The 13079-nt window shown below is 36.8% G+C and overlaps 1 protein-coding gene across 3 annotated transcripts in view; it reads right to left on the bottom strand.

The window, feature by feature from the left end:
• Positions 1-13079, bottom strand: part of MSH3 (mutS homolog 3) — a 238806-nt gene that overhangs the window by 115410 nt on the left and 110317 nt on the right. For all 3 annotated transcript variants that reach the window (XM_066273683.1, XM_066273682.1, XM_066273684.1), the window contains one exon: positions 4431-4563. In XM_066273683.1, the coding sequence (XP_066129780.1) occupies positions 4431-4563 (133 nt within the window). The remainder of the gene's footprint in view (positions 1-4430; positions 4564-13079) is intronic.

Here is a 13079-nt window from a genome sequence, read left to right as displayed (position 1 = left end):
ATTTATTGATGTCACCCCATTAACATTAATAAAAATTTATTTATAAAAAAAATGTGTATCAGAAAGCACCTATAGGTGCTTCTCCAGAAAGACCATATAGGGAGCTGGATTGTTTGCATAAACATGGAACCTAGAAGCATTTTGGTCAATAGTCACTTAGTGATACATTCTAACAAAATCAAAGAACTAAAAATAAACATTTTCAATATAATTTCTGAATAATAATCTACATGAGATTTTTATAATTTAAGAAGTGAGAAAGGAGTTAATTTTTTATGCTCAAATATGATGTAAAGTTTAAGTCAGTAACAGAAACAGATTAAAAACTAGAAGTGGGGCCCAGCCTACCATATGGACATCCTGAGTTTGATTCCCAATCAGGGCACACAGAGAAGTGACTGTCTGCTTTTCTTCCCCTCCCTCTCTCCCTTCTCTCTCTCTCCCCCTCCTGCAGCCAAGTGGCTCAATTGGTTTGAGCATCAGCCTGGGCATGGAGGACAGCTTGGTAGATTTGAGTATTGGCCCTAGACTGGATGTGCCGGGTGGATCCCACTTGAGGACATGTGAGAGACTCTCTATCTCCCCTCTCTCACTTAAAAACAAACAAACAAAAAAACACAGAAGTGCTTTCCAATCAAGTCCTAAATGCAAGGAAAGTTGTTTTCAGGTTTCTTTCAATGGACCTGCAAGAAGGCTGAGGATAAGGAGAAAGCTCCTGGATTCACTACTGTTCAGCCCCCTTTCCAGCAGCAAGCTTCTCTGTGGAAGAGCTCTAGACCAGAGCTGCCAGTGCACCAGCAGAGCATCGTGGGACTGGAAGCTCCCCAGCCTAAGCTGCCTACTGAAAATGTGACTAAAGGCTCCCACCAATCTGGCTATGAAATTATTCCCACCTATAAAAAATTCTACAGTCACTGTCCCTTCAACATTTACTAAGTGCTATTATCCTTTTAAGTGTATTCACCAACCTTAGCAGTTATGTGCCGCTTTTGTATTAAAAAAAGTTCTTGAATAAAGTTAATTGGTTCTTGTGACTATTGCTATTTTCTAACATTTGAATTTTAAGTTCTATTAAAATAAATGTTTATTTTATTTCAGGGTTAGCCCACTTGAGATCCTCCATTACTATTATAATAAAATAGGCACTTATTTGTGGCTATTCTATGGCACTTTCCACACAGCAGATGGCCTAGGTTTACCATTTTCACAACATCCAAACAGCGTTCCTTGCCATTTTATGAATTTCATATATTGATAGTCTGTAACCAGGATACCACTCACCATGTGGTACATGTGGTGGAAGATTACTTAGAGTAATCTAACGATGAAGCACAGACAGGTTTTTGATGATGAGTTCTAAGAGCCAACTAACTATCTATAAAAATTTGGCTTAACACATTTAGACTTCCTAATGATTTGTTTGTTATACTATCATTTCTAATCTTCACTTTTCAAACCAATCTTTAGGTATATTAAACATCAAACAGCCTGACCAGGCGGTGGCGCAGTGGATAGAGCATCCGACTGGGATGCGGGAGACCCAGGTTCAAGACTCCGAGGTCGCCAGCTTGAGCATGGGCTCATCTGGTTTGAGCAAAAGCCTACCAGCTTGAACCCAAGGTCACTGGGTCCAACAAGGGGTTACTCGGTCTGCTGAAGGCCCGCGGTCAAGGCACATATGAGAAAGCAGTCAATGAACAACTAAGGTGTTGCAACATGCAATGAAAAACTAATGATTGATGCTTCTCATCTCTCTCCATTCCTGTCTGTCTGTCCCTGTCTATCCCTCGCTCTGACTCACTCTCTGTCTCTGTAATAAATAAATAAATAGATAGATAGATAAAAAATAAAGACTTAAAAAATACTTTAATAAACATCAAACAGTAAACAGGAACAAGGAACAGCTTCTGAATGAGTAATAGGTTATTTCTGTAAAGTATATTTTGAAACTCTAAAAACAAAAGTCACCTTTTTTCCAACACATTGAATACTTTTAAAATGAGTGAGGTTCCATACCATATAATCTCAGTTATATGTGAAATCTAAATTTCTACATGTAACCCTATAAAAATTCCACTTTCTGGGTATTTATCTGAAGAAAATGAAAATACTAATTTGAAAAGATATATGCCCCCTTATATTCATTGCAGCTTTATTTACAATTGCCAAGATATGGAAGCAAGCTAGAGGTCCATAGATAGATGAATGAATTAAATAGATGTGACACATGCATACAATCAAATATTACTCAGCAGTAAAAAAGAATGAAATCTTGCCATTTACAACATGGATGGCCCTATAGGTCATGGTGCTAAATAAAATAAGTCAGACAGAGAAAAATAAATACCATGTGATTTCATTTATATGTAGAAGCTACAAAAAACAACCCACAAACAAACAAAACAAAATATTTTTAGACTCAGAAAAAAAGAGCAAATTGATCGTTGCCAGAGTAGTGGGTGGTGGGGAAATGGGTAAAAAGGGTGAAGTGGAATAAGAGGTACAAACTTCCAGTTATAAAATAAGCCATGGAAATGTAAAGTACAGCACAGGGAATAGAATCAATAATACTGCAGTAACTATGCCTGGTAACAGACGGTTACCAGATTCAGTGTGGTGATTACATAATAAGGTATATAAACGTTAATTCACTGTATCATACACCTGACACTAATATACTATTGTATGCCAACTATACTTTAATATAAACTTTTTTTTAAGTTCTCACATAAGGGAAAAAACTTAGTAACAATGTGTCATGATGGATGTTAACTAGACTTACTATGGCAATCATTTCACAATATATACTTATCAAATCATTATGCTGTACACCTGAAACTAATAAAATGTTATATGTCAACTATATGTCAATAAAAAAGAATTAGATTCTGACCTTTAACCAGAATTTTTAAACTTTATAAATACACAAACCTATGAAATGCAAGCATCAAAGTCAAGTCTGAAGAGAGTCTAACAGAAACCACAGCAGCACAGGATGTTGCTGCCATCTCCACACCATGGATACTCTGACTAGCTCTTTTGATTCGCAACTGATACCTTTTCCAGCTTTGCTCCTATTTTATTTTGAGAAAAACAAACATCTCTGACATCTGCCAGTGAATCCTTTCAAGTAGTGAAGGCAAGGTGCTTGGAGATCTGTTGCCTGATGAAGGGTAATATAATGTGCTGTCAGGCACTGGGCCAAGGATCCAAAATAACAAATGGTTTGACATCTTCTCTGTATCCACAAAAAAAATCAATCATAAAACTTTCAACTATCAGAACAGTCTCTGTTAATGCCAGCAAAAGTTATCTTACAATAGACTCCATCGACTCTATAAACAACTGGTGCATTTTTCCTAGAGATTGGTATTCCCAACTCTGGCTTGATCTTTGTTTTCAAATTTAGCTGGAGCATATGGAACAGTTACATAAGTCTTTTTTGGCATTGCAAGTATCCTCAGAAGCATTACTTATGTTTCTAATAAAATTTTGTAGGGGAAAAGGCCTTTAAAAAGTAAGGACTGATGAGAAAACCAGTCACAATTAAAATTTGGGTGTGTAAAAATTATTCTACAATAACATTATTAAATTGGCAAGCATTTATATTTGGTCAAAAAAATGTAATTTGCTGATATAGAGACAAAAAAATGTAAAGGCAGACAAACCACTTACTACAATGTCCAAAAGTGTAGCGACCAAGAACCCAGTTAAAGACCCTGGGTTAAATACTAATTGTTACTTACTAGCAAGTTTCTAACCCTCTCGCAGCACATCATTTTAGCCAAGGTAATGCCAGCTGTGCTAGCATTATATACAGATAGCAGTATGCATAATTTCCCATCAGTAAGAAGGTGATAAGTATGGCATCTTCCCAATCTCTTACAGTTTTTTATAAGGAACAGAGGGTCTAATAATGTAGGTGAATGACTTCTGCAATAGGTATAACAAAAGTTTATCAACAATTATAAATATAATAAATTGATCATTTTTTAAAATTTAGGCATATTTTGAAATAAAGTAAAGTATTGCTGGCATATTGAAACCATCACAAATATACAAGCAGATATTTCCTTTAAGTAAAGTAAGAAGCTATTTTGAGGTCAAAATAATCAGGCACCTTTTTAAAAAAGTAGCTAGTCTAAGTAAATTTCCTACTTTGATGATGGTCTACTCTTTGAGGCTAAAACATAAGAATATTCTGTATTATAACAGAAGGGGCTCTATGTGTAGCTGTAGTTAACAGAAGTGGGAGAACTCTGCTTTTTACAAGCAAAAACTGGAATAACCTTAATTTGTGCAATTCAAATTTTTTGAGGATTCTCTCATACAATTACAATAAAGTTCTAAGATGCTTTCCTTTCATATCTGGTGTCCTCATGCTGAGGAATTGTATCAGTTTTAATAGATATAATTTCTATCACACTTACTTTTTTGTGATAAATGCTACAGAGTCCTCTCTCTATGTCAGGCAATTTACATAGATGATTTTCTATCTGACCAAACACACTAGATTCTGAATGGAGAACTTCAGATACAGCATCCAGCCGAGCATTTATTTCCCTGTAAGAATAGAGAAACAGCAATTATAAGCTATATTAACAATTCCGAATACAGACATTTTCCACTCTAAAGCTCAGCTATATTAGCAATTCTGAATACAGACACTTTCCACTCTAAAGCTCAGCACTGTGATGGACCACTTAGAGAAGCACAAAGGAGACTTCTCCATACCTCTGGTTCTTTGCTTCCCCTCACCACTTGAATCAGAAAGTGGGTACCACACAAGGAGAGTCATTAGGCAGGGCAGAGACCAGCTCATTGGATTTTCCTTTTCATCTAAGCAGACAGACACTACATTTCTCAGTCTCCCCCATGTACCCAAGTTCTAGCCAATGAAATGTGGGGAGGAATGATGAAGCCGCTCCTAGCCCTAGCCCATAAAAACCTCTTGTTCAGTCTCCCCCTTTGCCAGATGGACACTGAGCGCAAAGCAATCTTGTTGACTCCATCAGCCTGAGTCCATGAATGGAGCAAAAAAACCTCCAATCCCACATGCACTACCCAATGGACTTGAAATAGCAAGAAATAAACTTTTATTGTATTTTAACCAGACTGAGGATTTATGAGTTACAACAGCTTGCCTCACCTTGGCTACCATAAGAGGTCTACAATGGGCAACTAGATTTTCCTCTCTGTCTGAAATGACTGACCATCTCATTGTCAGTCAAAAAACTACTCATTCAGTTGTCCAACTGTTTCAATGAAGACGTGGTAGTGGTGGGTGGATGATCAACTGTTCGAGTGAAATGGGGTTAGGCAAGAGGAGGCTGAGCAGGGCCTGGGACACATCAGGAGACCTGGAGACCAGGGTTGCAGGATGCCTACACCCTAAGTGACAAGTCACTGGGAAGAAACAGTGAGGCTCTGTCAACTTACAATGGAAACCTGATTGACTAATTATGTCCTGTACCATGTGGCCTAAGTTCTTACAAACAACTAAGGCCTACAATAGGTAAAATGGCCATACATGGTATTAAAGACTGAGATAAGTAAACTTATCCAGTATACAGCAGGCCCTTAGTAAATGATTTGAATGAATGAATTAATGAATGAGTGAATGAATGAACAAGCAAGCAAATGAAAGAATGAACTGACATTTGGGAGGAAAGGAAGACATCAGCTACTAAATACACTTTTGTTCATCAAAGTTCCATTGATATTATATACATTCATGTGAAAGAGCAAACCTTGTATCAGAATGCCACCTAGATGACTATTAAATTGAGAACGTTGCAATTAATTGCATGCTTTTATCTTTATTATCTTTATAACTATCCTGTGAGGCCATGCCTATTCATGATACAAAACTGATTTCAGGTCTCATTTCTGTAGCATTTTTCTCTGGTTATGGCACAGGCATTTGGTTTAGCATGACACAGAACAAGCCAGAGCTTGGCAGACACGCAGCCTGGCACTTCCATCCCCACTGGGGTGGTCCCTCAAATCCATCCAATTCCCTCCCTCTCTGCTGCCACAAACTAGCCTAAGTAAAAGATCACTTCACAGAAAGACTACTAACATAGCCTCCTAACTCTCCTCCCCACTTCTGTCACTTTTTCCAGGCCGTACTCCACAGTGTACCCTGAGACATCTTCCTAGAGCCCAAATCTGTTCACGTTATACTTCTACTTTAAGATCATCAACAACCTGCCATTAACTTTAGGTTCAAATCCAGAATCCTTAACTGACCTATAAGACAACTGATCCCTGATTACCTCTCAAGTATCACTTCAGAACACCTGTCACTCTCTTCCTCTCGCTCTAAGCTTCAGTCAGACTAAACTTCTTCCAATATCTGGGTCACTCTAAATTCTCTAACATCCAAGCTTTCAAGTTTACTACTCAGTTTACGTGAGGACGCTCTTCCTCTTTGCTGCAACCCACAAGCCCCACTTCATTTGGCAACATCCTGACCACCCTTCCTCTGAAAGGGCTTTCCAGATGCATTAGACCAAATTTCCCCCTCTGCCATCCTTTTCCATACCACCCTCTATTTTTGGTCCATGTTGAAAATTATAGTATTTACTTCCTCACTGTGTTCTCTACTGACCAAAAACTCAGTGAGAACATGAATCATATCTTCATTCCCACAGTTTTGGAATCACACTATGCTCATTACATAGCGGTTGAACTCAATTCAATGCAATTCCAAATACTACATAAAGGGTAAAGCAAGATGAGGTTAAAAAAAATTTTTTTTTTAATTAATTAAATTTTCTTCACATAGGATTGTTGTGATAAAATAAATCAATGCTTTACCCAAACATTTACCCAAAATGCTATACAAATACTTTTATTTTAATAACTCACTCCTGAATAAATAAAAGATGACACCAATTGCAGTAGACTAAGATGATATTACAGATGGTATGAGGACAGATAAAATAATGCCATCTGTGAACATATAAGACAGCCTACAAAGATAGCTATGCTCTCAAAATTTATAAAGGCTGTCAGATATATGAAAAGATAAAAGCAAAAGAGGTTACTAAAAACCCAAATCATATTTATAAAGTCCACCAGAACATTTTTTTAAATAGACATAAAACTATAAATTTCTTAGAAAGAGACTGAAAAGGTCATGCTAAATTGGTTTGCAATCTGGGAAAATACAAAGGTACTGGCTTTTCTTTGAGCCTGGTGACACCACAGGCAAAAGTGTGTTCACAACAAATAATTCTGGCCTTCATCCAGCCTTCATTTGTTATAGACAGGTAACAGCTCAGTGGTTAACAACTGGGGCTGAGAAGAGAAGTGACCGCAGTTCAAACCCCGGCTCTACTATTTTCCAGTTATTTAACCTTTGCTCTAGTTTCTCCAACTTTAATGAGAACAATGCCTCCTCACAGAGCTGTTATAAGAATTCAATGAGATCAAATAAATTAAAAAATTCCTAGAAACGAACGATAACGAACATACATCAACTCAAAATTTGTGACACATCAAAAGCAGTCCTAAGAGGGAAGTTCATAGCATTACAGGCATACCTCAAGAAGCTAGAAAAAGCTCAAATAAATAACTTGACCCTGCATCTAAAAGAACTAGAAAAAGAACAGCAAGTAAAGCCCAATGTAGTAGAAGGAAGGAAATGATAAAGATCTGAGCAGAAATAAATGACATAGAGGCTAAAGAAACAATACAGAGGATCAATGAAATCAGGAGCTGGTTCTTTGAAAGGGTCAACAGTATCAATGAACCTTTAACCAGACTCACCAAGAAAAAAAGAGAGAGGACTCAAATAAATAAAATTAGAAATGAGAGTGGAGAAGTAACAACTGACACAACAGAAATACAAAATATTGTAAGAAAATACTATGAAGAACAGTACCTCAAAAAAGTAGACAACCTAGATGAAATGGACAAATTCCTTGAATCATATAATCTTCCAAAAATTAATCTGGAAGAATCAGAAAACCTAAACAGACCAATTACAACAAATGAGATGGAAACAGTTATCAAAAAACTCCCAAAAAAGAAAAGTCCTGGGCCTGATGGCTTCACAAGTGAATTCTACAAATATTCAAAGAAGAACTAACTCCTATCCTTCTCAAGCTATTTCAAAAAATTCAAGAGGAAGGAAGACTTCCAAGCTCCTTTTATGAGGTGAGTATAATTCTGATTCCAAAACCAGGCAAAGACAACACAAAGAAAGCAAATTATAGGCCAATATCCCTAATGAATTTAGATGCTAAAATTCTCAACAAAGTATTAGCAAACCGGATCCAGCAATATATGAAAAAAATCATACACTATGATCAAGTTGGATTTATTCTTGGGAGGCAAGGCTGGTACAATATTCACAAATCAATCAATGTGATTCATCACATAAACAAAAGGAAGGAGAAAAACCACATGATAATTTCAATAGATGCAGAAAAAGCATTTGATAAAATCAAGCACCCATTCATGATCAAAACTCTCAGCCAAGTGGGAATACAGGGAACATACCTCAACATGATAAAGGCCATCTATGACAAACCCACAGGCAATATCATACTCAATGGGCAAAAATTAAAAGCAATCCCCTTAAGATCAGGAACAAGGCAGGGGTACCCCCTTTCACTCCTCTTATTTAACATAGTTTTGGAAGTCCTAGCCACAGTACTCAGATAAGAAAAAGAAATAAAAGGCATCCAAATAGGAAAAGAAGAAGTAAAACTATCATTATTTGCAGATGATATGATATTATATATAGAAAACCCTAAAGCAGGAGTCTCAAACTCAACTCAGCATGTGGGCCACAGAGCAAGATCACAGCCGGTAGGCGGGCCGCACTAGGTCTACAAAAGGCAACTGTTACGCAACACTTTTCTCACTGCAGTTGAAAACAAAAAAAAATCAGTACAACAAGCACAATCATACATGCAGTTTACTCAGTGTCACAAAACGACCAGAAACTGTAGTTCGCATCACAACTGCTGTTAACTAAGCTAATATCTAGCTAGGATGCTAGAGAAATGAAAAATACAAGTAGGCTCCTAGACTTACTTAATTTTATCCAAAATACTTTGAACTTCGTGGATTAGTCTGCGGGCCGCACAAAATTGTTCCGCGGGCCACATGTGGCCCGCGGGCCGCGAGTTTGAGACCCCTGCCCTAAAGTCTCAGTCAAAAAACTACTGGACCTGATAAATGAATTCAGCAAGGTGGCAGGATGTAAAATTAATACTCAGAAATCAGAGGCATTTTTATACACTAACAATGAACCGTCAGAAAGAGAAATTAAGGCATCAATCCCCTTTACCATTGCAACCAAAAAAATAAAATACCTAGGAATAAATTTAACCAGAAAGATTAAAGACTTGTACTTGGAAAATTTTAAAACATTGATAAAAGAAATCAGGGAAGATACAAACAAGTGGCAGCATATACCATGGCTCATGGTTAGGAAGAATAAACATAATTAAAATGTCTATTTTACCCAAAGCAATTTATAAATTCAATGCAATACCGATTAAAATATCAATGACTTACTTCAAAGATATAGAACACATATTCCAAAAATTTACATGGAACCAAAAGAGAACACAAATAGCCACAGCAATCTTGAAAAGAAAGAATAAAGTGGGAGGTATCACACTTCCGGATATCAAGTTATACTACAAGGCCATTGTACTCAAAACAGCCTGGTACTGGCATAAGAACAGGCATATAGATCAATGGAACAGAACGGAGAACCCAGAAATATACCCACACTTTTATGGACAACTGATATTTGACAAAGGAGGTAAGAGCATACATTGGAGTAAAGACAGCCTCTTCAACAAATGGTGTTGGCAAAATTGGATAGCTACCTGCAAAAAAATGAAACTAGACCACCAACTTACACCATTCACAAAAATAAACTCAAAATGGATAAAAGACTTAAATGTAAGCCGTAAAACCATAAACATCTTAGAAGAAAACATAGGCAGTAAGCTCTCTGACATCTCTCGCAGCAATATTTTTGCCGATTTATCTCCACGGGCAAGTGAAATAAAAGACAGGATAAATAAATGGGACTATATCAAACTAAAAAGCTTTTGCACAGCTAAAGACAATAAGAACAGAATAAAAAGACAAACTACACAATGGGAGAATATATTTGACAATACGTCTGATAAGGGGTTAATAACCAAAATTTATAAAGAACTTGTAAAACTCAATACCAGGAAGACAAACAGACCAATCAAAAAATGGGAAAAAGAAATGAATAGACACTTCTCTAAAGAGGACATGCAGAAGACCAACAGGCATATGAAAAAATGCTCAACATCACTAATCATTAGAGAAATGCAAATTAAAACCACAATGATATATCACCTCACACGGTCAGAATGGCGCTCGACAACAAAACAACACAGAATAAGTGCTGGCGAGGATGTGGAGAAAAGGGAACCCTCCTGCACTGCTGGTGGGAATGCAGACTGGTGCAGCCACTGTGGAAAACAGTATGGAGATTCCTCAAAAAATTAAAAATCGAACTGCCTTTTGACCCAGCTATCCCACTGTTAGGAATATACCCCAAGAACACCATAGCACTGTTTGAAAAGAAGAAATGCACCCCCATGTTTATGGCAGCATTGTTCACAATAGTGAAGATCTGGAAACAGCCCAAGTGTCCGTCAGAAGACGAGTGGATTAAAAAGCTTTGGTACATATACACTATGGAATACTACTCAGCCATAAGAAATGATGATATTGGATCATTTACAACAACATGGATGAACCTTGATAACATTATACTGAGCAAAATAAGTAAATCAGAAAAATCTAAGAACTATATGATTCCATACATAGGTGGGACATAAAAATGAGACCGAGAGACATGAACAAGAGTATGGGGGTTATGGGGTGGGGGGAGGAGAGGGAGGGGATGGGTGAGGGGAGGGGCACAAAGAAAACCAGATAGAAGGTGACAGAGACAATTGGACTTTGGGTGATGGGAATGCAGCATAATCAAATGTCAAAATAACCTAGAGATGTTTTCTCTGAACATATGTACCCTGATTTATCAATGTCACCCCATTAAAATTAATTTAAAAAAAAGAATTCATTGAAATAATACTTGTTAAGCACTTAGCACAGTGCCTGGTACATAGTGACTATTCAAAACATGTTAACTGTTACCATCATCATTTTTATGATGATCTTTATTGCCTTACAAAATATGGTTGGTAGATTCCACAAAGAATAGCAAGAAAAGTGGAAAAATAGCACCCAAAATAGAAGCATGGAAATAACTATGTGTAGACAAAATGTAAGACGCTGACATGCAAAAAGGTATTTTGTATAAAGTGAACAACAGGAATAGATCTAAGTACTAAATCTGACTGGTAGCAGTGACTTGAAGTACTATGTTGAGACTTGTTGGTAGGCAGCATTGAGAAAGAATGCCATAACCAGTTACAGATGTCTAACATAGGGAGAATGCTAAAGGGTGTTATATTAATTTCTCATCATTGAAGCAGCCATAATTCCACTTTATCGCCTATAAGCATATCAGAACAAAGAAATAAAAATGACTCCTAATCAAGCTTTTAAAATAAAACAGTTTGCATACCTTAGAACTGTTCTAATTAGCAGGAGTAAGATAACTTTCCCAATAATTTAAAACAATATGTCAGACCACTAGAATAGAGAAAAATTTCTTTGGTGCAATCAATGAGATAGATTTGGTGACAGTCAACAAAACAGGAAGTAGCACTATCCATTAGATGATGGTAAAGATATTATTCCAAAATGCCCAGTATTCACCAGCTGATCTTAAAACATGATACATTCTAAAGCAGGGGTCCCCAAACTTTTTACACAGGCGGCCAGTTCACTGTCCCTCAGACCATTGGAGGGCCGGACTATAAAAAAAACTATAAACAAATCCCTATGCATACTGCACATATCTTATTTTAAAGTAAATAAAAAAAAAACAGGAACAAATACAATATTTAAAATAAAGAACAAGTAAATTTAAATCAACAAACTGACCAGTATTTCAATGGGAACTATGGACCTGCTTTTGGCTAATGAGATGGTCAATGTGCTCCTCTCACTGACCACCAATGAAAGAGGTACCCCTTCCGGAAGTGCGGCTGGGGCCGGATAAATGGCCTCAGGGGGCCGCATGTGGCCCGTGGGCCGTAGTTTGGGGACCCCTGTTCTAAAGCTTCCTCAATAAATGGTGTTGGAAAAATTGGATAGCAGCATGCAAAGGTAAAACTAAACTATGTGACATCATACACAAAAATTAATTTAAAATGGATTACAGACTTAAATATAAAACCTAAAACAATAAAATACACAGAAAAAAACACAGGTACTAAATTATGGGCTTTGGTCTCAGAGAGGTTTTTATGAAATTGACACCACAGCCAGGGGAAGTAAAAGAAAACTAAGTGAATGACACTACATCAAACTAACAAGCTTCTGCACAGCAAAAGAAATTACCAACAAAACAAAAGGAAAATTAACCAACTGGGAGAAGATATCTGCAAATGATACTGCAATAAGAGGCTAGTAACTAAAATAGTAAGGAACTAATTTAACAACAACAAAAAATAAACAACACAATTTAAAAATGGGCAGAAGACTCTTTTTCCAAGAAGAAATACAAATGGCCAATAGATATATAAAAGATGCTCAACTGCACTAGCTATAAGGAAAATGCACATCAAAACCTCAATGAGATAGCACCTCACACATGTTAGAATGGCTATTATCAATAAGACAGGTAATAACAAGCATTGGAGAGATTATGGAGAAAAAGGAACCCTTATTCACTGCCAGTAGGAATGTGAACTGGAACATACTGGAACATATGGAAAACAGTATGGCAGTTTCTCAAAAAATTAAGAATTTAATTTTTAATTAAATCTTCTGGGTATCTACCCAAAAAACTCAAAAACATTTATTCACAAAGATATATGCACCCCTATGTTTACTGCAGCATTATTCACTGTAGCCAAGACACGGAGACAACCAAAATGTCAATCAAAAGAGGATTGGATAAAGAAGTTATGGTATATATACCATATCCCCTC

This window comes from Saccopteryx bilineata, chromosome 4 (assembly GCF_036850765.1).
Source record: "Saccopteryx bilineata isolate mSacBil1 chromosome 4, mSacBil1_pri_phased_curated, whole genome shotgun sequence".
NCBI lineage: Eukaryota > Metazoa > Chordata > Mammalia > Chiroptera > Emballonuridae > Saccopteryx > Saccopteryx bilineata.
Note: the sequence above shows the minus strand (reverse complement) of the source record. Positions and strands in the feature narration are given on the sequence as shown.